Here is a 25,817-nt window from a genome sequence, read left to right on the forward strand (position 1 = left end):
GTCTTTTGGCAGCTTTCACTCTTTCTATTTTAAACTATAGTGTAGCCTACTCCCAATTGCTCTTGCTAACCTTTATCATTTCATTTCCTAACCCCATTTTCTCTAAAAGCTCAGTGTTTGGTGAGATTGAGAAAAAGGGAATCAAAGATGAAAACAAAAAGGGTTGATGGCAAAGAACTAGTCCAAAGGCTCTTAGGTGGTTCAGTTTGTTATGCATTTTTCACCAAAAAAATTTTTTTGGAAAGTTAAAAATTCCTTATTTTTTTATTCTTGGTACCACTATCACAATTTAAAGGGCAATACTAATACCCAGTAAGGGTTTTAAAAATAAAGGGCAATAAGCCTAATGTAAAGAAAAAGAAAAGACAAAGATATAACAGATCTACGTGGGACAGAGACAAAGCATACCTCGAGATTCCCCTTTGGGGTGTATACTTAAAAATTGGAAAAAAAATTGGCACTAAACAGCTTAAAGAAAAAGCAACTAATTTCTTTTTGTAATGTTGAAAGGCCATGTTACATCCTTGGGAATCAAGAGACATGGTCTATCCATGATACTCTAAATTATAATACCATCCAGCAATTGGATTTGTTTTGCAGAAGGGAAGGGAAATGGATAGCCATTCCCTATATTTCAGCTTTTATTAAACTTAGTCAGAATCCTGAGCTAAGATAATTCTGCCTCATGTACCTTACCACATCTTTACTGACCCCTTCTGGGGCAAGTCCTCAAGAGAATGTTTTGGATGACTTAGCTTTCCAAGGCAATTTAGCTTCCCTGGGGAAGGGAGATAACGTCTCCTACACTGGCTGAGGTACAGCCACAGCCACAGCCACAGCCTTCCCCTCCCCCAAAATTAACTTCTACGTCAGAATCCCCTCCTCTGGATTTTCCTGGTTCCTTTCCTCAGCCCTCAGCTCTGAAACCTCGGCCCTACTCTCAGGATTCAGAGCCTGAGACCACTCCTCTCTCTGCTCCCAACCATAATATCTTTTTGTTCCCGCCACTACCTAAGGATAATGTTACCTCACCCATTCCTCAACCAAGCCCACTCCACACCCAGAGCAGATTGAGCTATGGCAACAGGGCTCACCTCCTCCCTAGCAGAGAGGTACCCTTGCCAGATGGGCTGGCTCGGGTACATGCTCCCTTTTCTATGACAGATCTAGCCCAGATGAAGGAGAAATTAGGTCGCTACTCAGAGAACCATACCAAATTCATTGAGGGTTTTAAATCCCTTACCCTGCAGTTGGACCTGTCCTAGACAGATCTGCATATTATCTCTACCTGTTGCACCTCAGATGAGAAAAAACGGATCTGGGATTTGGCTGTAGAAATAGGTGATGAGAAGGCCCTAGCCTGCAGTTCCTGGTGCCACTGCAGTCCCAGAGTAAGATCCTTGATGGGACTATATGAATGAAAGGGACTGCCTTAGGAGAAATCATATGATAGATTGTCTCCTTGAGGTCATGCAAAAAGGGATTAGAAAGCAAGTAAATTACAGCAAGCTCAAAGAAATCACTCAAGGAAAGAAGGAGAATACAGCTCTCTTCCTGTTCCGATTAGTAGAAGACATGAAGCAATATAAAAATGTCCACCCAGAGACTGATGAGGGGGCAATTATCATAAGGCTCCACTTTATAGGACAGTCAGTCCCAGATATCATGAGAAAACTGCAAAAACTGGATCTGAGACCTCAGACTCCAATTAACCAATTAATGGATGCTGCTTTCAAGGTTTTTCACAACAGGGACCTTGTTGAGACAGAAGGACAGAAATGTACTCATGGCAGCTCTCACCTCTCTGACCTATGGGCAGAGACCAAAGGGTTCTTGCTACCCCTGTGGACAGGATGGACATTGGTCGCAGGACTGTCCTTCAAAGGAAAGACTACTCGCGACTCTGTGTCCAGCCTGTGGGTGAAAGGGACATTGGAAACGGCAGGATCCCTCCAATCAGAGACCCCGGTGACCCAAGAGGCACTTTCCTAACCTCGAGTCTCCTGAAGACTCAGAATAGGGATGCCCTAGGGTTTGCTCACTTCCAGTTTCTATCACCATGGCCAAACCCAGATTTACTCTTGAGGTTGAAGGTAAGAGAATTACCTTTCTAATCGATATAGGGGCTACCTATTCTGTTCTCCAAACTCACAATGGTCCTACATTCCATTTGCAGCATAATGTAATTAGAGTTGGGGGAAAGACACTCAGCTGTAGAGAAACAGCACCCCTAACATGTGCCTATGAAGACAAATTATTTCAACATATATTCCTGATTATTTCTTCTTCCCCATGTCCTTTACTGGGCAGGGGCATTATGAAGAAATTAGGCTCACAATTCTCCCTTAACTCTTAACTTCCCCAACCACTCCTTTGCAAAAACCTCCAACAGTCTCCTCAGAAATCTGGGAGAAAGTACCTCCCGTGGACTGGGATCAAGGCATACCTGGAAGAGCCCTATAGACAGATCCCATAATGATAAACCTCAAGCCTGATTCTCCTTATCCACATAGGAAGCAATATCCCATTTCCCTAGAGGTCAGAAATGTATTACACTCTCTCATTGATAAATTTCTAGCCCATGGTCTCTTAGAAGATTGCTCTTCACCTTGCAATTTCCCCTCCTACCAGTGAGAAAACCAAATGGGACCGAGCGTATGATTCAAGACCTTAGAAATATTAATGAAGCAATAATTTCTGTTCACCTCATTGTCCCAAACCCATATACAATTCTAACTAAAATACCAGGGAACTCTCAGTGGTTTTCTGTCATTGACTTGAAAGATGCTTTCTTTTGCATACCTTTGCACTCAAAATGCAGATTCCTTTTTGCCTTTGGGTGGATTTTCCCCTCAGACCCCTCACCCCATAAGATCACATGGTGCACACTCCCACAATGCCTAAGGGACAGTCCACACTACTTTGGGGCTGCCCCCAACAAAGATCTTAGAGCCCTGAGACTCATGAGCAGCTCAATCTTGCAGTATATTGATGACATTTTAATATCTAGTCCTTCTGAGGCTGCTTATATCACAGACACAATTTTTACCCTAACTTTTCTAGGAGAATTCGGTTACAAGGTTTCTGCTTCTAAAGCCCAACTTATCTCCCAGTCTGTAACTTATTTGGGACACACCCTAACCCCAAACTCCCACTCTCTGGCCACAGACAGGAAACAGACCGTACTGTCCATTCCTGTCCCCTCCACCAAAAGGCAGCTCCAAACTTTTCTGTATATGGCAGGGTTTTGCCACATTTGGATACCTAATTTTAGGATCATTGCAAAACCTCTCTATGAGGCCACTAAGGGGCCTGATTCAAAACCCCTAGATTGGGGGGGACCAAGAACAAGCCTTTTCACTTTTAAAAACCCAGCTATCTTCTGTCCCCGCCCTAGGGGATTCCAGACCTTGAAAAGCTGTTTTTCTTGTTTGTGGATGAGAGAAAGCAGTTTGCCCTAGGTGTCTTAGCTCAGCACCTAGGATCTGACCTGTGTCCCATTGCTTACTTTGCCAAGCAACTCGATTCAGTTAGCAAAAGATGACCACTATGCTTGAGAGCAGTCTCTGCCACAGTTCTCATGGCAGAAGAGGCATTTAAATTAACTCTGGGCCAACCCCTAGAAATTCTGACACCCCCCCCCCATAGGGTCCTCAGTATTCTGGAGGTCAGAGGTAATCTATGGCTCTCTAGGAGCTGTATCACTAGTTACCAAGCTCTTTTACTGGATACACTGGTATGCTAAAGGTATGCAGGACACTGAATCCAGCTACCCTTCTCCTCTTCCAGGAGATCCTATCTCCCATGACTGTGAGGAGTTGATAGACCACACATTTTCCAGCAGACCAGACCTCAAAGATTCTCCTCTCCCTGAGGCAGAGATGGACTGGTTCACAGATGGCTCCTCCTTTATGGAGAATGGGATGAGGAAAGCAGGTTACTCAGTAGTGTCACAGACAGCCACCATTGAGGCAAAGGGACTTCCCTCAGGGACTTCAGCACAAAAATCAGAGCGGATTGCCCTCACAAGAGCATTTCAGCTTGCTGAAGTGAACAAGGCAAATATTTTCATGGACTCAAAATATGCCTTCCATGTTTTACATGCTCATGGGGCTATATGGAAAAAAAAGAGGTTTATTAACTACCAAAAGCTCTCCCTTGAAACATGGGAAGGAAATCCTGATTTTTCTTGAGGCAGTCACTTTACCTAGTAAAATTGCTGTCATCCACTGCAGAGAACATGAGTCTAGATTGCAACATAGCCCGAGGAAATCATAGGGCTGACCTAGCTGCCAAAGAGGCTGCACGAGTCACTTCTTTGATTGCTCTGACCCTAACTCCACCATACCCCACAGTACCAATGGGAATTTCCCCCTCATATACTGAGGAGGAGATTGCACAGGCAGAACATCAGGGATTTATCCTTGAAGACAGCGAGTGGTGGTGTTCTCCCTCTGGACCACTGCTCCTCCCTAGGAACTTAATGTGGAAATTGGTTATGGGATTACATAACTCCACACACTTGGGCAGAGAAGCATTAACCACTTTGATTAAAGCCACTTTTCATAGTCAAAGGCATCTCTAAAGCCATCCAGGAAATCTGCAGATCCTGTGACCTCTGTGCCCAAACTAACAGCACTGGATCTCAGGCCACCTCCCCTCCTTAAGCCCATCCAAAGGAGAGGGGAAACACCTGGTGAGGATTGGCAGATAGATTTCACCCACTTGCCACCTTGCAAAAGGTACAAGATCCTTTTAGTCTTTGTAGATACCTTCACAGGCTGGCCTGAAGCATATCCATCCATATCAGAGAAAACACAAGATGTCACAAAGGCCTTACTCAATGAAATCACCCCTAGGTTTGGTCTTCCAAAAACTCTTCAAAGTGATAATGGTCCTGCCTTTATTTCACAGATCACTCAGATCTAAGGCTTTACTTTATTAATTTAGAGTAATGAGTAATTTATTAATTTAGAGAGTAAGGCTTTACGTACCATTTACACTCAGCCTAGCATCCCCAATCTTCAGGGAAAACAGAACATATGAATCAGACCCTAAAAAGAGCCCTCACCAAACTATGTGAGGAGGCAAAAATTGATTGGATCCAAGCTCTCCCAATTGCCCTAACCAGAATCAGAATTGCTCTTCGGGCAAATTTAGGGCTGAATCCATTTAAATTGCTCCATGGGAGACCCTTTCTAACCTCTGATGTTCTTTTAGATACAGAAATCCACAGCCCTGTACAGTTTTCTAAAAAACTTGGCCCAATACACCAGGTTCTGAGAGAATATGCTAATCAAATCCTCCCCAAACCCTCAACAGAGGATACAGAGGAATCCCTCCACCAAGCCCAAACAGGAGATTTGGTATACCTGAAAACATGGAGTGGCTCAAACCACCTAACACCTCGATGGGAAAGGCCCCATAGGGTAATTTTATCCACTCCTACAGCTATAAAATTAGAAGGGCAAAATACATGGACTCATGTCTCTCATATTAAAACCTTTATCCCTCCAGAAACAGGTGGTGAAGGGGGAACAGAAGCCACTTATTCCTGTGAGCCACTGAAAGATCTCAAATTCCTCTTCCATTGAAAGACCCAACCTAAGGACACTTTGGAATAAGTTGCTCCATCCCCTCCTCCCTGTTATCTTAAATTGTTCTTGCTTTAGCCACGACTATCTCTTTCCTTACATTCTATATCAACAACTTCCACAAAGTGGAAGTATGAGTCCAAGAGTTACATGAGGTGTACACTTGGATGGCAGACACCCACAGAAAGCTGTTTCCTGGCTTGTCCTCCTGGAAATCATGGCTATATGCCCTTCTTTCCCCTTTTATTCCTATCATCCTGATAATTGGGGGCATCTTGATATGTGGGCCTTGTATTTGTAACCTTGTCATCTCTCTAGTTGCCTCTAGGGTGAAGGCACTCATGGGAGTCACCAAGATGCCACTGCAGCCTCTGCAACCATTCCAGCCTGAAGCCCTAGACATTGCCTACAATCAATACCTCTCTATCCTGACAATAGGCAAGGACAGCTCTATAACCATTCTCAGTTTTGAAGAAGCTACAGAATAATTAGACCATTGCCCCTTTTCCCTTACATATTTAGAGAGGGGGGAAGATGACATGGGCACTGTACCCCCTTAAGCTCAGGCAAACTAGTATCTGTGAAATTCCTTTGCTCCCTTACATCCTCATGACTCCAAGCCCAAAATTTCCAATGACCTGACATGATTGTTCTCCTCTGATCCTCCTTTAGATTTAAGATGGACAGAGAGATGCACCTCCAGGCTACACTTCAATTCTATCAGGCTGTATCTCAGACATCTGTCTGTTCCCTAAAACTAAGGAATCTTTTATGAGGGTCATTCCCTATGTCTCCAGGCAGACCTCAGTCAGAAAACCAAACCCCTAACTGAATGTCTGAGGGTTTACCACCTGTCCACACCATGACACAGCATCTGTTGTAAAGAATATAAAATCCCCAGAATTGATGTGGTCTGGGGGACAGCTTTTCCATCCATGCTGTCCTCCCAAGGAGCATCCTTCCATCTTGCTGTTCCATCTGTACCATCCTCCTGGCCATTCTCAACATTACTCTCTAAATTAATAAATTTTTGGAGTCTTGAATTCTTGCAAAAGGTATCCTTCCCAAACCCAAGGGGTGCACCTCTTCACCCCCACAACACTATGACCTTAGATTTATATCACTTGTGTAGATTTTATATCACTTTATATACCTTGTGGCAAGCAGTTAAGCAGCTCCAAAAGGCAATTTTGCATAGTTAGAAGAATGCTGGACTTTAATCCTTTGACTCCTGGATTTCTATCTCCAAAGTCTAACAGTGATTGACACAAAGCAGGTACTTAAAAAATCACTGCCAATTAAAAACCAGATTGTACCCCACTTCTGATATTTATCATATAGGTAGTTGCAGAAAATTCCAACCTTTCTGACTTTGAGTTTCCTTCCTCTGCAAAATCTCTCCTTTGACAATCTATTATACAGAGCCACTATGAGGAAAAGAGACTTCCTATTGCTTAAAGCAGTAAATAAATGTCAAGAGTTTATGATTAGTATTTCTTAAGCTCTTTGGGATGTAGATGTCAGGCAAGGAATCTGCCAAAGACTGCTAAAATAATGTTATCCTAATTATTTGGGAGTGAGATGTGAATCCAGGCTCTGCCACCTAATGTCCATTTGACTTTGGATGTTATCACACTCACATTTCAGAGCCTCTTTCCTCATTTGTAAAAAGTGCAATCAAGCTTTTCATTGTCTACCTTACTAGATAGTTAGAATCAGTTGGAGATAATGGAGATGAGTACACTTTCTTTCAAATGGTAAAATATTATCTAACAATGAGCTGTTTTGGAAAAAAAAAATATGTGAACCTTGGGGAAAAGAGAAATTTGGTCTATTTGTAAGAAAATAATCCAAATCCCAGGACTGTTAAGTGAAATGAATCCAAGTACCATTCTTTGTTCAAATCCCTACCTCACCTTTTTCTTCCTGGGTGACCTTGGGCAAATTATCTTCTCTGAGCTTCAGCTTCCCAGTCTGTAATCCTAAAGTCTACAGTCTATCATGTGACAAGGAAATCATGAACTGAAGGAGAGGTAAATATACCTCCTGCTTTATCTTAAAGTCAGACTCAGAAACATTGACTGGTCACCTACCATTTTGGAGCCCTCACTATATGAGGCTGGGGAACACAAGAAGATTGAATTCTTATTTGCCAGGAGCTATAGGTGAGGAGACAAAAATCAACTCATAAACACAGGAAACCCTTGAATAATATTGGAAGCTTAGGACTGATTAAAGGATGATTTTTAGGAAGCAGCATGGGCCTGACCAGTTGGAGCAGAGCTAACTGCTCCTAAAGAGCCCATGAGATCAGGTAAAATACCAGCCATGCTAGAATCTGGAACTCTATTCAAGCAGTTGCCACTGTTGTTTCACAAAGAAAGGTTCTGGTGGTTGCTGAGAGAGAGAGACAACATGACTACTGTAGGTAAGTAACACCAGGTTTTGAGGTGAAATACCCAAGATCCCTTTACCATAGTGTCTGGTAGGGTTTGGCAACTTTTTTTAGGGTTGGAACAAAGAGCTTTCAGATGGTCTAGCAGGCTTTCTAATAGTCCAAGTTTATTTGCCTCCTTTCTGCTCCCTCTCTCTGTTGCTAACCTTTTTGGGATATTTAAGTAGTTCTATTTTAAGAAAGGAAACAGAAGGGACGGAGGGCAAATTTAAGTTTTATTTCCCCCTTGATGTCCCTAGAGAAAGGACTTATCACACGTGGGGAGGAAGTTAAAACTGTTGACTATCCCTGAGGAGTGGGCATGCATCACAATGTCTCTTCCCAATATTGACTCTGCCATTATCACTGGTAATGTGAGCTCCTTCTTTAGAATGCAAGCTCCCTGAGGCTTGCCTTTCCCTGTAGCCTCAGCACTTAGCACAGTGCCTAGTAAATTGTAAGAGCTTGTTGAGTGGCAAAGACTGAATGACAAGTTTCAGAGGATGAGAAATGATAATCAAGAAAATGAGGAAATAGAAAAATCTGTCTGCAAGCAGGGACTTAAAAATATTTACATTTCCAATTCATAGTGCCTTGAACAATAGTTGATGCTGGGTAAATGTTTAAATTGAGAAAACCTAACAAAAAGGAAATAGAAAAGAACTCAGGTTCAAATCTGGCTTCAGACACTTGGCTATGTGATCCTGGGCAAGTCATTTAACCCTAGCTGCCTAGCCCTTACCTCTTTTTGCCAGAGTCAATATTTTGTATTAGATTTAAGAAAGAAGACAATAAATTTTTAAGAAAAGAAAGGAAAAGCAATTCAGGAGAAAAAGTGAAATAATGGCCACACAGACATTAGGACCACTAGATAGCACTGAAATCTTTGATGGATGTAACTTTCCAGGATTTGTCAAAAGCTACCATATAAAGTGCTGGGCTTGGAGTCAAGAAAATTCATTTTCTTGAGTTCAAATCCAGAGTCAGACACTTAACAAGTATGTGACCCCAAACAAGTTGCTTAAACCCGTTTGCCTCAGAAATCAGTTTCCCCATCTGCTAAATGAGCTGGAGAAGGAAATGGTGAACCACTCTAGTATCTTTGCCAAGAAAACTCGAAATAAGATCATGAAGAGTCAGACACAACTGAAATAACTGAACAATCTCCCTTATGTTTGATTCTGCTCATGCAGACTCACAGGAAATGCAATTCATTAATCTATCCACTCATGTGACAAATATCCATGGAGTCCTTGAATTGGAGTACCTCTACTGACAGATCTAGCTATACATTTAGGGGCTGCCTCTCTCCAAATTTCTCCAAGAAAAGATCGCTACACACAGAAAGAAAACTTGGAGACTTAAAAAACTGGTCTGTTCTCCTTACAAGAAAAGGTCCTCCATTCCCCTGTAATTACTAAGGTTAAAAAAGATATTTAAACCCAGAAATCATTTTACTTACAGAACAGAAATGGAAATTACTTTTATCCAAACCCATGCAGAATCAAGAAAACTCTCCCACTTCCCATGGAAAAGCCTCATACCTAAGCAGAAAGTTCAAAATCATCTCTCACACTAGCCACATGCATATGTATAGCCCTTGCAACTCAGGACTTTGCCCTCTTTTGACTCAATGTCACTGTAAGAACAAAATGGCTTCAAAGGGCTTAGATGACTCATTTTGGTATGTACCTACCACATGGAACCTCTACTGTGTGCAATGAACTGTATTAGACACTGTGAGCTGCAAAGATGAGAAAGGCGGGACAGTGATGGCAAACCTATAGTTAATAGAAAGACAGAGGGATGTGGGCAGAGCTGCTCCCTTCCCCCTCTCCACCCAGCCTAATGACATTCTTTCACATCCCCTACCCCTCTGCCCAGCAGCCCAATGGGAATGCACAGGGGGTAAGGTGGGCAGCTCACAGGTGGCAGAGCTGGAGGAGAGCTGAGTTCTTGGGCCACATCCCTCCTCCTCTCTACATTCACTAAAGAAATTCCTTTTCTTCACCTGTCCCTCCACCCAGCAGCTCAATGGAAGCACTTTCTCCCTCCCCTGTGTGGGGTAATAGGGGGAAGTAGGATGCACTCAGCACTTGGGGGGGGGGGGGCTTGGCACTCTGTATGAGTGGGGTGGGATGGGAGCAGGGCCTGGCATTCTGTCTTTAAAAGGTTCGCCATCATTGGTCTGGGACCTCAAGTTGCCTATGATTTAGCAGGAGAGAAGAGACTAATGCAGTAAAAGGAGGGGCAGCATGGTGAATTGTAAAGAATGCTAAACATGGAATCAGGAAGGATCTGTATTAAAATTCTTCTGACATTACCTGTTGTGGGGCCTTGAGCAAGTCACTATGAGTGGGCCTCAGTTTCCTCACCTGTAAAATGGAGATTCAATACAATGGAATAAATATTTAAGCACCTACTTTGTACAAGACCAAGCTAGGGACTAGGAAAGCAAAAACTAAAACAAAAAGCCTTCCTTATCAATGAACTTCCATTCTACCAAGAGAGAATATTCAGGTATGCAGATAAGTAAACACTAGCAAATAGGAGCAGGGAACCAGCACTAATAACTAAGAGGATGAGGGAAGGCGTTGTCCAGAAGGTTGTCTTTGAGATGACCCTTGAAGGAAGCTAGGAATTCTAAGAGGCAGAGGGAAAGATAGAGAGAACATTTCAGGCATTGGGAACAGTCTGTTGAAGATAAGGTGGAGAAAGATGGAATATTCTGGGAAGAGTGAATAGACACATTTGTCAAACAAAGCACATGTGAAAGGTGCTAATGTTGTTAAATCTGGAAAGGGGGCAGGCAGGTATGATGGGGAGGGGGGAAGCCATATGTGAAGCATTTTAAACATTAGGTTAATATATTTAGATTTTATTCAAGTTGCAGTACTAAACCAATAAAGCAGCTAGGGTGGCATAAAAGATACAATGCTGCAATTGGTGACAGAAAGACCCAAGTTCAAATCCTACCTCAGATATCTACTAGCTGTGATCCTGGGCAAATCACTTAATTCTTGCTTTTGCCTCTCTTTCCCCATTTGGAACATAAAAGAGTTGGATAGCCTTGGATAAGTTCCCCCCACCCCCCAACCCCCAGCTATAAATCTATCATCCTGGTAGATTTTTGTAAGAGTGAGATGATCAGACCTGTATCCCAGGGAAATTGATTTAGCAGCCAGTGGAATATAAATTGTCAATTGAGAGGCTACGTAGACACTTCCTAGCTGTGTGACCCTGAGCCAGTCACTTAACTCCAACTGCCTAGCCCTTGAAACTCTTCTGTCTTAGAATGGATAACTAAGACAGAAGGCAAGGGTTTAAAAATGAAAAGGAGAGAAATGACAGAGCCTTGAATAAAGGGAGTGGAGATGAAAGATGTTGTGGAGATTGAATCATTAAGATTTGGAAATTGAGTAGTAGAGGAATGGGGTGATGAAGAGGGAAAGATGAACATGATTCCAAAGATAAGAACCTAGGACAGACTGGAAGTAATAAATTCAACTTTTTAAACGTGTACTCTGTGCAAGACATTGTCCTGGGTACTTGGGATGTAAGGAAAATCACCAAGCAGATTCTATCATAGAGGAGTTTACATTCTACATTGTATAAATTGATAAATAAAAAATGATTTGATAAAAGAAAGACCACTAAGAACAATGAGGTCCAGGAAAGATTTCCCAAATGAGATGCTGTCTCATATGAATCCTAAAGGAAGTCTGAGTACCTAAGAGGCAATGGCAAAAGGAATGCTTTCCAGACTAGGAAGCAGACTGTTTGCAGAAACATGACGATGAGAGAAGACCACATTCAGGGATCAGGAAATAAGCCACACCATGCTTGAAGGAGAATAAAGTGAAACAGCTCTGGGAAGCTAAGCTCAGACAAATTGTGAAGGGTTTTAAAAACCAGGGTGAGGAGTTTCTATTTTATCTTGGGGTACTAGGGAGCCACTGGAGAATTCAGAGCAGGGCAGCAGCATATTCAGACCTGTGCTTGTCAACCACAAACCAAGGACCAAAGGTGAAATGAGTGAGAGAAAGACACTGAGAACCAGAGGGAGAGGCAAAGGCAATATGTTTTATTCTTCTCAGCGGAACAGCATACATGAGGAACTCCTTTACTAAGAAAGGAGCCTGCCAGCTACAGGGGCAATTAGCTTTTATTGCTCAAAACCACCATAGATTAGGGGAAGCAGTGTATCAGTTGATCACTGCAGTAGGCTAAGGGGCTCCAGGCTGGGTGGGCTTTTTATGATCACAGTTGCTTTATCTTGAAAGTCCTTATGGCTGCTCCAGGTTAGGGTTCAGTAGGTAGTTGCCATTTCTCAAGCTTAGCTACAGTTGCAAGGCATTATTGTTATGTCAAGGTTCTGTAGACTCAGAGATCCCAGGAAAGAATCAAAGCTTGAGCAAATTCAAATTATTGTTATAGTCAAATCTCCCTTCATTTTCACAGCTTCTTGAAAGTTACTTTGGCTGTGTGAAGGATGGATTGGAGAGGAGAATGACTGGAAACCAGGAGACCAATTAGGAGGCTCTTAAAATAGTTCAGATGAGAAGGGAAAAGAACCTCAAATAAGGTGGTGGACATCAGTGCCAAAGATACTGAGGAGAGAGAATAAACAGGACTTGGGTCCTGTTGGGATATGGGGAAGAAGAAATGTGGGCCAGAATATAGAGTCAAGATTGACTCAGAGGGCATGAACCTAGGCTAGTGGAAGGATGGGGCTTCTCTCAAGAGAGACAACGATAACCTCCGGGGCAGAGGGAGACTTAGAGGACGAAGATCACAGGAGCAGAGTCTCAAGGGATCTCTGAGGTCATCTAGTCCATCCCATAATAGAACAAGAATTCCTTCTACAATAAATGTGACAAGTGACCATCTAGCCTATAATTCTTATTGTTGTTAAGTAATTCCAGCTGTGTCTGACTCTTCACAACCCCATTTGGGATTTTCTTGGCAAAGATCCTGGAGTGGTTTGCCATTTCCTTCTGCAGCTCATTTTATATATGAAGAAATTGAGACAAATGGATTTAAGCGACTTGCCCAGGGTCACACAGTTGTGTCTGAAACAAGATTTGAACTCACAAAGATGAATCTTCTTGACTCCAGGCTTGACCGTCTGTTCACTGTACCACCTACCTGCCCAGTCTTTACTTACATGAATCCAATCAAGAGCAAAAGTATTTCATTTTTATAGAGTTCTGATGGTTAATGAAAAGAACTCTGGCTGTGGAGTTGGGAGACCTTTACCCTAATTCTGGCATCAACACCTTTGTAACCGTGGGCAAATAGTTTTTCCTGTTCCAGCTGAATCTGAGCTTGAACATTCCTCATACTATTCATACGGTTCCTTTTTCTGAGCTATAGATTCCTCATCTGTAGAATAATGGAGTCAGACAAATCAGAGTTTCTGGAACTTTTCAGCATGTGCCATAAATTCAGCTGATCTGGCAAAGCCCAAGGATTCCTTTTCAGAAGAATGTTTTTAAAATGCATTAAATAAAATACACGGGGCTACAAAGGGAACCAATTAGATTAGAAATAGTTATCAAAATATCTAAAAACGGGTTCTTAGACTCTTAGTTAAGAAGACTAGCAGTTGGGGCAGCTAGGTGGTTACAGAGTGCCAGACCTATAGTCAGGAGGGTCTGGGTTCAAATCTAGTCTCAGCCATTTACTAGTTGTGCGATCCTAGACAAGTCACTTAACCCCCATCGCTTAGCCCTTACCACTCTTCTGCCTTAGAACCAATATTGAGTATCAATTCTAAGACAGAAGGAAAGGGTTAAAAAAAAAAGACCAGCAGGTGAACTGGTGTCATCTTGCTCTAAAGCAAGTTTTTCTACACATCAACCCTCACCTTGCTACTTTGCAACATCTAACCACCGATAGCATAATGGTGAAAAGAGGGGGCTGCTGGAGCAGCTTCCAAGTAGTGCACTGGATAGAGAACTGGCCCTGGAATCAGGAAGTCTTCAATTCAAATTTGACCCCAGATATTTGCTAGTTCCTGGGCAAGTCACTTAACCCTGTTTTCCCCAGTTGCCTCAACTGTTAAAGAGGGTTGATAACAGCATCCATCTCCATCTCCATCCATCTCCAAGGGTTGCTGTGAGGACCAAATGTGATAACATTTATAAAGTGCTTAGTAGAGTTCCTGGCACCTAGTAAGGGCTACATATAAATGTTAGCAATAATGATAATTATTATTATTGCTTCTAATTCTGCTTTCAGAGACCTGAAAAAGCCCTATCTAATCTCTTTCACACACACAACAGCCTATATCATGTACTTGAAAACAGATAGACTAATTTCCCTGGTATTCTCTTGTACAGGCAAAACAGTCACATTTTCTTTTTTTTTAAGAGAGTTCTTTATATATAAAATTCACAGTAAAAACATTATTATCTGTTATATTTCCAAATGAACAGCTTTAAATAATTTACATTATTCCTTTAGCAATGAAAGCTATAATAGTATAATCAAGAACCCCAAAGATCTCAGATTTTTTAAAAAAGAATTTACCATTTAAACATTAGTTTTAACACAGTGCTTTATCAAATTCATATCAGACATTAATGTTATCCATAGTACGATTAGTAAACTGAGGTAACTTCTTTTCAATTTTTATCTTCCTTCTTAGAATCAATACTATGTACTGGTTCTAAGGCAGAAGAATGGTAAGAACTAAACAAGGAGAGTTAAGTGACTCACCCAAGATTCCAAGGCAGAAAAGCAGTAAGGGCAAGACAAAGGACATCCCCATTTCCTTTGACTAATTTTCACATGACATGAACTCAAAGTCCTTCATCATTCTAGTTGTTCTTCTATGGTTAATCTACAGCTTATCACAGTCCTTCTTAAAATGGGAGGTCCAAAGCTGAACCCAGTCTATAAGATGTGACCTAACCAGGCCAAAGTACCAAGGAACTAATACCTCCTTATTCCTGGAAGTTGGGCACAAGATTTAAAGTTAGATTTTTAGCTGTCATACTGAACTCATAGTCCACTAAAATCCTAGGATTGTTTTCAAGTTAACTGTTCTTTAGCTATGCCTCTTCTATCTTATATTTGGGAATTCTATGTGTTGAAAACAAACTTAAAGTAAATACCTATGTAAAAAATGTATGTATTGCTTGGACATTTCCTCTGTTTGGAATTGGTTCAGTGTTCCAGCCTGTCAAATTTTTTGATTCCTGATTATTACAGCCATAGCACTCTTATCTATCTGTCTGTCTCCTTCTGCACAGATTTCTGTCATCTGTAAATTTGATAAGAATTCGATCTATGTGTTTATCCAGGTCATTGGTAAATAGGTTAAGTGGCATGGGGTCAAGAACAGATCCCTGAGGCCTTTTCCTAAAGACCACCTTCCAATTTAATATCAAACCATTAAAAGCTACTCTTTCCACTGAGCTCCAACCTGTCCTAAAACTACCTATTTTTACTGTTTTCCAATCTTCTTTCACTTCCTTCCTTCCTTCACTTCCTTCCTTCCTTCCTTCCTTCCTTCCTTCCTTCCTTCCTTCCTTCCTTCCTTCCTTTCTTTCTTCCTTCCTTTCTTCCTTCCTTCCTTTCTTCCTTTCTTTCTTTCTTTCTTTCTTTCTTTCTTTCTTTCTTTCTTTCTTTCTTTCTTTCTTTCTTTCTTTCTTTCTTTCTTTCTTTCTTTCTTTCTTTCTTTCTTTCTTTCTTTCTTTCTTTCTTTCTTTCTTTCTTTCTTTCATTCTTTCTTTCTTTCTTTCTTTCTTTCTCTCTTTCTCTCTTTCTTTCTCTCTTTCCTTCTTTCTTTCTGAAGAGAAACGATGGCTTAGCAATTAGGGTTAAGTGACTTGCCTAAGGTCACACAGCTAGGAAGTGTCTGAGGCCAGATTTAAATCCAAGTTCTCCCATATTCAGGCCTGATAATCTATCCACTGTCCTATAAATCTGCCCCTTCTGTAGCTCTTTCACAAGAATTAAGAATAGCCTGGCAAAGCCTTTCCCTTATGTAGTCTTGCTATCTCATTGTGATATGTCCTTTCTTTTCTAAATGATCATTAACAATTAAAAAATAATATATTCTATAATTTGCCTGGAATTTTAAAGTCAAGCTCACTAACTTAAGGTTTACAGATTGTATTACTTTCCATTTTTTAAAATAAGGGCAATATTTGTCCCACTTCTTCCATGTTCTTTTTTTTTTATTATTTTTTAAGATCTCTGACAATGTCAGCAATTCTATCTGCTTTTCTTTCAGTAATCCAGACTGTAGTTCATCTAGGGAAGGTATCACTCCCTAAGTGTTCTCCTATTATCTCCTTATTTATCTTGGATACCAATACCCTGTAATTATCCTGTCCTTTCTAGAGCAAGTGATATTCTCTTGGCAGAGAAAGCAGAAGCAAAATGAAAACCAAACAGCTCTGCATTCTGCTTGTCATCAGTTATCATCTCATCTACTTCATTTCCATCCTTGATCATGCTATTTTCCCAAATATTACTACAATTCTTCTGTTGCTGTTATTATTGTCATCATTAGATTTAGCTTTCCTCCCGGTCTCAGCTCATTCTGAGTTTTAGAATTCAACCTCATATTTTTACAGTAAACATTGCATCACACTTCTGTGTTCTTTCTCTGTTACCTGACTTTGCTTCAATCACTTGTCATAGTTGCTCATTTGTTTCAGTCATGTTTGACTCTTCCTGACCCCATTTGGGGTTTTCTCAACAGAGATACTAGAGTAGTTTGCCATTTACTTCTCCAGTTCATTTTACAAATGAAGAAACTGAGGCAAGCAAGATTAAGTGCCTTGCCCAGGACCATATGACTAGTAAGTGTCCAAGGCTGGATTTGAACTCATAAAGATGAGTCTTCCTGATTTAAGTTCAATGCTCTATTCACTGTCACCTAGCTTCCCTCTGAACTTTAGGATTCATCTTAATATTTTTATGATAAACACTGTACCACACTTACCTGTATGCTTCCTCTGTTACTTGACCTTGCATCCATCATTTGTATCACTCCTTTTAAAAGCAAAATGGCTGTTGAGTTCCCTCTGTGTTTGTTCAGAAAACTCCTCTTTTTATTCCTCATCGGAATTGCTTCTCTTTGAGTTTTTAGAATTATATTCTTAATCTTTCTCCTTTCCTCCTGGGCTCACTCCCCTTACAGAATTTGCCAAGATTGTCCTTGTCCAGAATCCTTTGAAATTTGACCTTCCAAAATCTAGTGTGCATGTCAGCCCATTATATCTGACTTTCATTTCTTCTATATCAAAGCCAGGGAAGACCAAATCACTTCTCTCTAAGGTTCCCACCACTTCTACCTCCACTAAGGAATTCCCTCTTGTTGCGGATAATCACATTTGGAATGGAATTTCGCCTTTTTGGTTTTTAAACATTTTGAACAATGAAGTTATCATTAAAGAGAGGCAAAAGGATTTCTAGCTGCTCTGCTTTTGACAGAAGGGTCACATCCATCTTTGGAGAGACAGACAGAGTGAGAGTGACAGAGAAAAAGAGAATGAGAGAGCAAGACAGAGAGACAGAGAGAGACAGAGAGACAGAGAGGGAGAGGGAGAGAGACAGAGAGAGACAAAGAGAGAGACAGAGACAGAGAGAGAGAGAGAGAGAGAGAGAGAGAGAGAGAGAGAGAGAGAGAGGGAGGGAGGGAGGGAAAGAGGTTGTGAACAGAGGCCAGGCACTAAGGGTGGCTTCAATTGAGAGCTGGAAACTCCATTATTTGAAGTTAAGGTATTAATTCAAAATGGGTGAAGAAAAATAAAAAGAAAATCAAAGGTCATTGAAGACTTGATATTTGTGGAAGTGCCTAGAAAATAATATTTTAATTATAGAATCACAGAATGTCAGGGCAAGGAGGGACCTCAGTGATTATCTAGTCCAGGTAAAGCCAAGGGAGAAAGTCTAATTGAGAAAGGAGGTTAAAACTGTTGAGAAAATGGAGAGGTTGCTACTTGCTAAACTTAGCCTCACAGCAAATCTGTGTCACTGTCAGGAGAGCCAAGGTATGCTGATGCGTCATTGAGCACCTTTTCCATGCTACATTCTGACTCACCTTACTGATTAGGCTTCCAAATGAGTTCTTGTATTCTCCTCTCTTCAGGTCCATGGCTATCAAGTCAGTCACAAAGCCACCACACTTTTGTTAATGCTGACTCTGTGCTAGGCTCTATGCTAGGTAACAGGGATACCAAGAAAGACAAAAACAGTCCCTGCACTGAAGGAGCTCACAATCTAATGGGAGGAAATGATACTCAAACAACTATATATAAACAAGATATAGACAAGATAAATTGGAGAGAATCTCGGAGGGAACAGAAGCATCTTCTGAGACAGAAGTAAGCTAAGCAGCTGATGGCAATGGTGTTACTGTTCCCAAATTCATTCATTCCATTCATTCATTCATTCAGCATTTCTTGAGTGCATACTTTGTTTTCATTTTTGTTTTGTTTTTTAAACTCTTCTGTTTTAGAATCATTAATGTGTATTGGTTCTAAAGCAGAAGAGCACGAAGGACTAGGCAATGGCGGTTATGTGACTTATGCAGGGTCTCACAGCTAGGAAGTGTCTGAGGCCAGATTTGAACCCAGTACTTCTCCTTTCCCCACTATTCCTGGTCTAGTTCTCTATCCATTGAACCACCAAGCTGCTCCTCAGAGCCAGACACACATTGGCCATGGAACTCTGCTCTGGGCAGTGTTCTTAGTAGATACGAAGAAGCTCATCTGCACTGGTAGAGGGAGTTACCTATATCCTAGAAATCAGACATATCCCTATCCCTAGATAATGACCTTGCATGGGAGGGCTCCTACATTGGGGGGAAGGTAGGACTAGATGACTTTTAAGGTGCCTTCCAAAGATAAGATTTTAAGCCAGCTTAGTTCTGTATGTTGACTAGTTAATTGATTTCTTATTTCCCTTATAGATATCATTGCTTCAACAAACCTTATAGTACTGCTTGAAGATGAAATATTTGCTGATTTTTTCAACACATTCTTGTCTCTCCCAGTGAGTATCTGCTGAGTCCAGTATCGGAACCCAAATTCCTGAAGGCTTAACTTTTATAAATATAGTGTATTCGATCTCATTGAGTTGTGTAGGAGGTGCTGTTTATACAGGGGATACAGCTCTGGTCCTGGAGTCTGCAAGAGCAGATTTCAAATGTAGCCTCAGGCACTTACTGGCTGAGTGTCTTTGGGCAAGTCATTTACTTTATGTCTGCTACAGCTTCCTTATCTTTAATAGAGGATAATAGCAGACCTACCTTGCAGAGTTTTTATGAGGATCAAATAAGTTAAGATTGTAAAAAGAGGGGTTAGGATAGTACCTGGAACATAGTAAGCATTACATATATGCTAGCCATTATTAATTATTATTGTATTGTGTTGTATTATGTCATGTTGCATCATTTGATATGATGTATTTGATCATGTATCATATTTCTAATATTTGGGAATAATGGGAAACAAACCAAAGTATTTTCATCAGTTTGGTTTAATAGCTCAGGGCAAACCTGAACTTAGATCTTTTTAAAATAGTTAGTGATGAGGGCAGCTGGGTAGCTCAGTGGATTGAGAGTCAGGCCTAGAGATGGGAGGTCCTGGGTTCAAATCTGGCCTCAGACACTTCCCAGCTGTGTGACCCTGGGCAAGTCACTTGACCCCCATTGCCTAGCCCTTACCACTCTTCTGCCTTGGAAGCAATACACATTATTGACTCCAAGATGGAAGGAAAGGGTTTTAAAGAAGGGAAAATAGTTAGTGATATAAAGCACTAAAGCTGAAGTCAGAAAAACAAGTTCCATACAGCCTCAGACACTCAGGACATTAGCTGATGTTAGCCTGGAATGTTACTCAGTCTTATTTAGCCTCAATTCTCCTATCAGAAAAATGGGGATAATAACAGTCTGTATATCATAAAGTTGTTGTGAGGATCAAATAAGAGTATATGAAAAGCATTATACAACCTTAAAAGATTTCCTTCTCCAGCTCATTTTATAGATAAGGAAACTGAGGCAAACAAGGTTAAGCCACCTGCCTAGTATCACATAGATCACCTGTCTAAGACCAAATTTTAACTCCACCTAGGGGTCCTTCATTACTTATCTCTTAAGTATTTAATAAGTGCTTGCTAATCAATTCACTTCTACCTTTACTACCCCATCCTACTGAACAACCTTAGTCAATGATCAGGTCTGCTTGGCTTAACTTCCACAGAATAAGACACCTCCCCAGGAGAAGCTGATACTTGAAATCTCATCATCATCCTCTTAAAATCAGCTCAACACCTTCTCTACCTCTTCTCCCCTCTCATTAGAGGACTACAGGGCAGAGCCCTAAGCTTCTACAGCTTTCTTTTATAGAAGGTTGGACTGAGGACTTCCAACTAACTCTCTACTTTCCCTGTGCAGTGCTGCTTAGTTTGTACTCTGGAACTCATATTGGACATCTTGTGGTGTTCCTCTACCACCTCCCCCACCAGTAAGCTTTTCAGCTATCTTTTGAGTGTTATGTTCCCCTATCTGATGGTAAGCTTCTTGAGGACAGGGACTGTTTTTCATTTTTTGTTTGTTTCCCCAACACTTAGCAGAGTGCCCAAGACATAGTAGGGCTTAACAGATATTTATTGAATTGACTATTTAAACCATTGAATAAATCAGCAAATTTCCAAAATTCAAATAAATTCAATTCATCAAATGTTACTTTAGTATTTCCTTTTTTCAGATCATTGCTAAGCTCTGGGTACTATGTGGTACTATGGCAAATCTGTCAACAGGGAACTCCAGATCTAGTTGGGAAGCAAAGGAAAAGAAAAGGGGGAAAGGAGAAACATTTATTAAGCACCTACTATGTACCAGGTGCTGTGCTAATTACTTCACAATTACCTCCTTTGATCACTGTGTGAGATAAAAATGTGACTCACTCAAACAAAACCTGGAATCAGAAGGTAGGAGTAAAAAGAGGCAGTTGTTTATTCCCTTCATGAAATAGAGCACTTCCATGATGAGCTAAGAAGTACCAATAGATTAGGTAGCAAACAGGCAATATCTACAAATTCCCCCATCTCACCTGTCAGTCCCCCACCCCACCCCTACCCAAAACACCTATGACTGGGTTGTAGATTCTTCCAACCCGGTTCAGGTGAGGTAAGGAGGCAACTGAGTTATTCAGTGCCCTTTATGTCCCTCATCAGTCTCCCTCCCAAGCTTGTCCCAGAGTCCTCAATCAACAAAAGGTAACAAACCAGCTTTTGTAAGCAGAATACTCATTCTGAGAATAACACACTCATTCTATCTTGTCTCACACAATCACAAAACATAGAAGAGGTGTCACTATCCAATAATGGTACTCATTCCACAAGCTATACATAGGAAACTGTGCTCAGTGCTAATAAACACTGTGAATACTTAAGAAAATTGTTCAACTAGAAATAGTTAAGTGTGGTAAAATAAATGAAGGGTCTGGGGTCATGAAGGACCTGAATTTGAATCCTACCTCTAACACTAGTTGTATGACCAGGAGAAAACCTCTTCAATTCTCTGAGCCTTGATTTCCTTATCTGTAAAATGGGAATAATATGGTGTCTATATCACAGGGTTGCTGTAAGATCAAAATTAGATTATGTAGACAATGATCTATATTTGTCAATTCTTATTATTCCACATAAAAACAATAACTAATATTATAAAATATCCAATGATTTATTGATAAGTATTGCTGCCAGTCATACTTATCAGCTCAGACATTTTAAACCCAAATTTTTAATATGCTCATAATACAGGTTCAGGGTTCTAAATGGCCACTGAGCAAAATTTTTATAAGGCTCATATAGTTACCGTTGCATAAAAAAAAATACAGCTACCAAAAGGAAAAGGTAAAAATTTACATTCTAAAACTAAACTTGCAAAATTTATATCAGGCACAAGGGGAGGGAGAAGATTTATATGTCAAAAAACAACAGAAGGAGAAAAGTTACATCAGGTCAAATTATAACTTGATACTTAAACATAAACAGGAGGAGCAGTTAGGTGACTCAGTGGGTAGAGAGCCAGATCTGGAGACAGGAGGTCCTGGTTCAAATCTGGCCTCAGACACTTTCTAGCTCTGTGACCCTGTTTGAGTCATTCATTGAATCTCCACTGCCAACCCCTTTACCACTCTTCTACTTTAGAACTAATGCCTAGTATTGATTTGAAAACAGAAGGTAAAGGTTAAGAAACAAAACCATAAGCAGGAATTTTCTGAGCACATGTTTACCTTAAAACAGAGCCAGAATAGTTCCTTTTTGTTCAGTCATTTCAGTCATGTTTGACTCTTTCTTGCCCTCATTTGGGGTCTTCTTTGCAAAGATGCTGGAGTAGTTTATCATTTCCTTCTCCAGTTCATTTTACAGATGAGGAAACTGAGACAAACAGGGTTAAGTGATTTGCCCAGGGTCATACAACTAAGAAGTGTCTAAGGCCAGATTTGAACTCAGGGAGATGAGTCTTGCTCAGACTCCAGACCCAGCACTCTATTCACTGTACCACCTCGCTGCTAGATTTGTTTATCTCTAACCTGTTAATCATCTTCAGTTAATTATTGGAAGTCTGAACTAAATTCCAAAACATAGAAAGCCTTCAATAGTTACATAATTTTCCTTACAATTAAAATAGCTATGTAAGTGACTCAGTGAGTTGAATGTAAAGTCTGGAGATGGGAGGTCCTGGGTTCAAATGTATGTAGTCTTAGACACTTCCCTAATTATGTGATCTTGGGCAAGTCACTTAACTTCCATTGCCTAAATCTTACCACTCTTCTGCTCTGGAACCAATACACAGTAATGATTCTAAAACAGAATATAAGGACTAAGGGAAGCTATGCTAGAGCAAAATAGAAAGGGAACTAAACAAAAAGAAACCAAAAAAAAACCTGTTATGACACTAAGTAAAAAAGATAGACTCTTCTGGGTGTCAAATGAAGGGTGTAGAGGAAAAAGATGCCCCAGCGATCAGGCTACATTCCCTCTCCAATTTTGTCTCAGATATATCATCTATTAAATGGCTGTCATATCATTCCTTCCTTTTCTCTTTGGTACCTCATAGCTAGTTAATCAATTCAAGAATCATGTATGAAGTACTTAGTCTGTACCAAAGGCACCAAGCATTTAGGAAATGCACAGTTTAGACAAGACATAGTCTTTGCCCTCATGGAGTTTATAATTTAATCTAGGAGGGGGGAATAAGACCCAGTTAGAGATAATTTATTACCTAAGATGTAGATTAGGAAAGTACAAAACAAACAGTTAAATGATATCTAAAGTGGGACTATCCTCAAGATACGGAGTGAATGGGAATAGAATAGCCCAGCTCTCTTAATCTATTAAGCACCCAAAAAATCTCAGGGAAATGTAATCTGAAATGACCAAGAAATCCAAGGACAACTATAGGAAGTTCATTTTTCCAGCTCAAGTCAACACAAAAAGTCGTCCAAGAATCTGTAGGCACTACGAAAAAGGTCTAGACAAGAAAAGCCAAATGCCCATCCAAGGAGCACAACTCACAGAATTCTGCCTTCTATCTTGGGGACTAGGGCAAATCCAGAGAGGCTTAGAGTCTGTGCTGCTTTGACTGCATTCCAGGGTTGAGGCAGGGAGAGCAATGATCCAGGCACACATTGGATTAGATCACCCCACAAGTACTTCTCTATTTTAGTGTACTAGCTAGCCACTTCTTTTTTTTCCTTTTCTTTCTTTTTTTTAAATAACCTTTAACTTCTGTCTTGGAACCAATACTGTGTATTGGTTCCAAGGCAGAAGAGTGGAAAGGTCCAGGCAATGGGAGGGTTAAGTGACTTGTCTAGGGTCACACAGTTAGGAAGTGGCTAAGGCCAGATTTGAACCCAGGACCTCCCATCTCTGGGCCTGACTCTCATCCACCAAGCCACCCAGCTGCCTCTGAGCTAGTCATTTCTTGAAGAATACAACTTCCATTACCCAAACCCCAGAAAATAACCAACTGGTACCAAGGAAGTCCCACTATTCCTTTCATAAATTTATAGAGTTGGACCCTGGAAAAAATACTAGTACATGAAATAAGGCCAGAAAAATGAGTAAATATAAGAAAATAGAAAGTAAAGATATCTTTACACATGGAAAATATTAAAGAGACAGGTGACTCAAGATACACACCCAGAAGAGACTAAATCTACATCATCTACAATCAAAACCTCAAAGAAAGTCAAAGATTTGCCACAAGCTCTACTGGAATTCCTGGAAGAAATAAAGGAAGAACTAATAAATGATCGCATAGATGAAATGAAAGATATGGGAGCAGGGGACTGAAATAAGCAAAGGACTCTAGAAGAATCAGAAAGAGAATTCACTTAGCATTACAATACAGCTTAGTATAGGAATTGCTAAGCTTTACTCAAGAAATTGAGTACTTAAAATTAAAGTGGATCAGGCAGAGATCAATGGCTCCATAGGACAATGAGAAATACTAAATCAAAATTGAAAGTCTGAAAATATATAAGAAAAAGAAATGCATCTTCTATAGAAGATAATAATAATATCAGACCTATAAAACAACTTCAGGAGAGAGAATTTAAGATTTATCAGACTACCTTAAAGCCTCAACCACAAAAAAAGCCTAGATACCATATTTCAAGATATAAATGAACACATCCCAGACCTATTAGAACCCAAAGGCAAAGTAGAAATAAAAAGGATCCAATGCACTAGTCATTTCTTGAGATAAAGCCTAAAGTGAAAATGCCCTTTTGCAATAGTCTAGAATGAAAGCTTGTCTTAGAGGAGGGCAACATGATGATGAGAAAAGAGTGTCTGGAATCAACAGGACTAGCAGCTAAGCTCTGGATGCAAAAAGAGACAAGATGAAAGAACCAATAATAACACCAAGGTTGTGTTCAAGGGAGGCTGGGTGAATGTTTCTGCCACTGACATGAATGGTGAAGGTAAAAGGAGGAGCAGATTTAGTGGAAAAAAATAAAAAATAACATAGATAAGGATGAATTGAATATAAGGGAATTAGTAGGTCAAGTTCTCCCCAGTTATATATGTAGATTTGTAATACTTTATTTTTCAAAAAATAAACAGAATGTAATTGGGAAAGAAGGAAAAGTATGTGTCTGGTGATACAGACATGAGAAGATAAGTGTGTAATAAATGTCAGAAGGGAGAAGGCATAGACTTAGGATTTCACCGATTCTGAAAACTCTCAGATGAAGAAAATCCCTTGGTTGTGAGTCAGCATAATTTTGGCAACTGATAGTTGCCTAGATCAGTCACTAGTTCAGTGACTTCTCAAGATCACACAACCAATAGGCATCAAAGGTGAGTCGTGTCCAAGTAATACATGGTGTATTTGAAATAACTTGGAAATTTATAGCTGCATGGCACTCAATCAACTTTTAAAGATGAAAATAAAAGCATCTTGAATTTCTAAAAGATGAGTTTCATAAAAGACTTTACTATTACTAGTAATATCACTTACAATTAGCAATAGTAATAATTAATATTATTACTACTAATAGCAAAGATGTCTATAGGGTAGCTAAATGGCACAGTGCTCTATCCATTGTGGGAAAGCTCATAAGGACAGCAAGAAATGGAGCTCCAATTACACTCTTAAGGCACAAGAGGCTGGCAATGTGACTCAGGGGCAGAGAATATAGAATGTCAAAGGAAAGTAATATAAGGAAGAGGATAGGGAAGAGGAGGGGCAAATAGCATCACTCATGTAGCAACAGATTAAAGTCCAGAGCACTAGGCAACCTAGACCC

General features: G+C 40.4%; 1 protein-coding gene and 1 long non-coding RNA gene across 3 annotated transcripts in view; one reads left to right on the plus strand and one right to left on the minus strand.

Annotated features, from left to right (window-relative positions):
- Positions 1-7,916, minus strand: part of LOC107651271 (uncharacterized) — a 112,492-nt gene extending 104,576 nt beyond the window's left edge. The window contains exon 1 of the long non-coding RNA XR_008916118.1: positions 7,688-7,916. This is a non-coding gene — a long non-coding RNA (uncharacterized LOC107651271). The remainder of the gene's footprint in view (positions 1-7,687) is intronic.
- Positions 7,917-7,964: 48 nt separating this feature from the next.
- The window catches only part of RGSL1 (regulator of G protein signaling like 1), a 118,745-nt gene continuing 100,892 nt past the window's right edge, over positions 7,965-25,817 (plus strand). For both annotated transcript variants that reach the window (XM_016429993.2, XM_007480919.2), the window contains exons 1-2: positions 7,965-8,022; positions 18,962-19,044. In XM_016429993.2, coding sequence (XP_016285479.1) covers positions 8,010-8,022; positions 18,962-19,044 — 96 coding nt within the window. In that variant the 5' untranslated portion in view covers positions 7,965-8,009. The remainder of the gene's footprint in view (positions 8,023-18,961; positions 19,045-25,817) is intronic.

This window comes from Monodelphis domestica, chromosome 2 (assembly GCF_027887165.1).
Source record: "Monodelphis domestica isolate mMonDom1 chromosome 2, mMonDom1.pri, whole genome shotgun sequence".
Taxonomy (NCBI): domain Eukaryota; kingdom Metazoa; phylum Chordata; class Mammalia; order Didelphimorphia; family Didelphidae; genus Monodelphis; species Monodelphis domestica.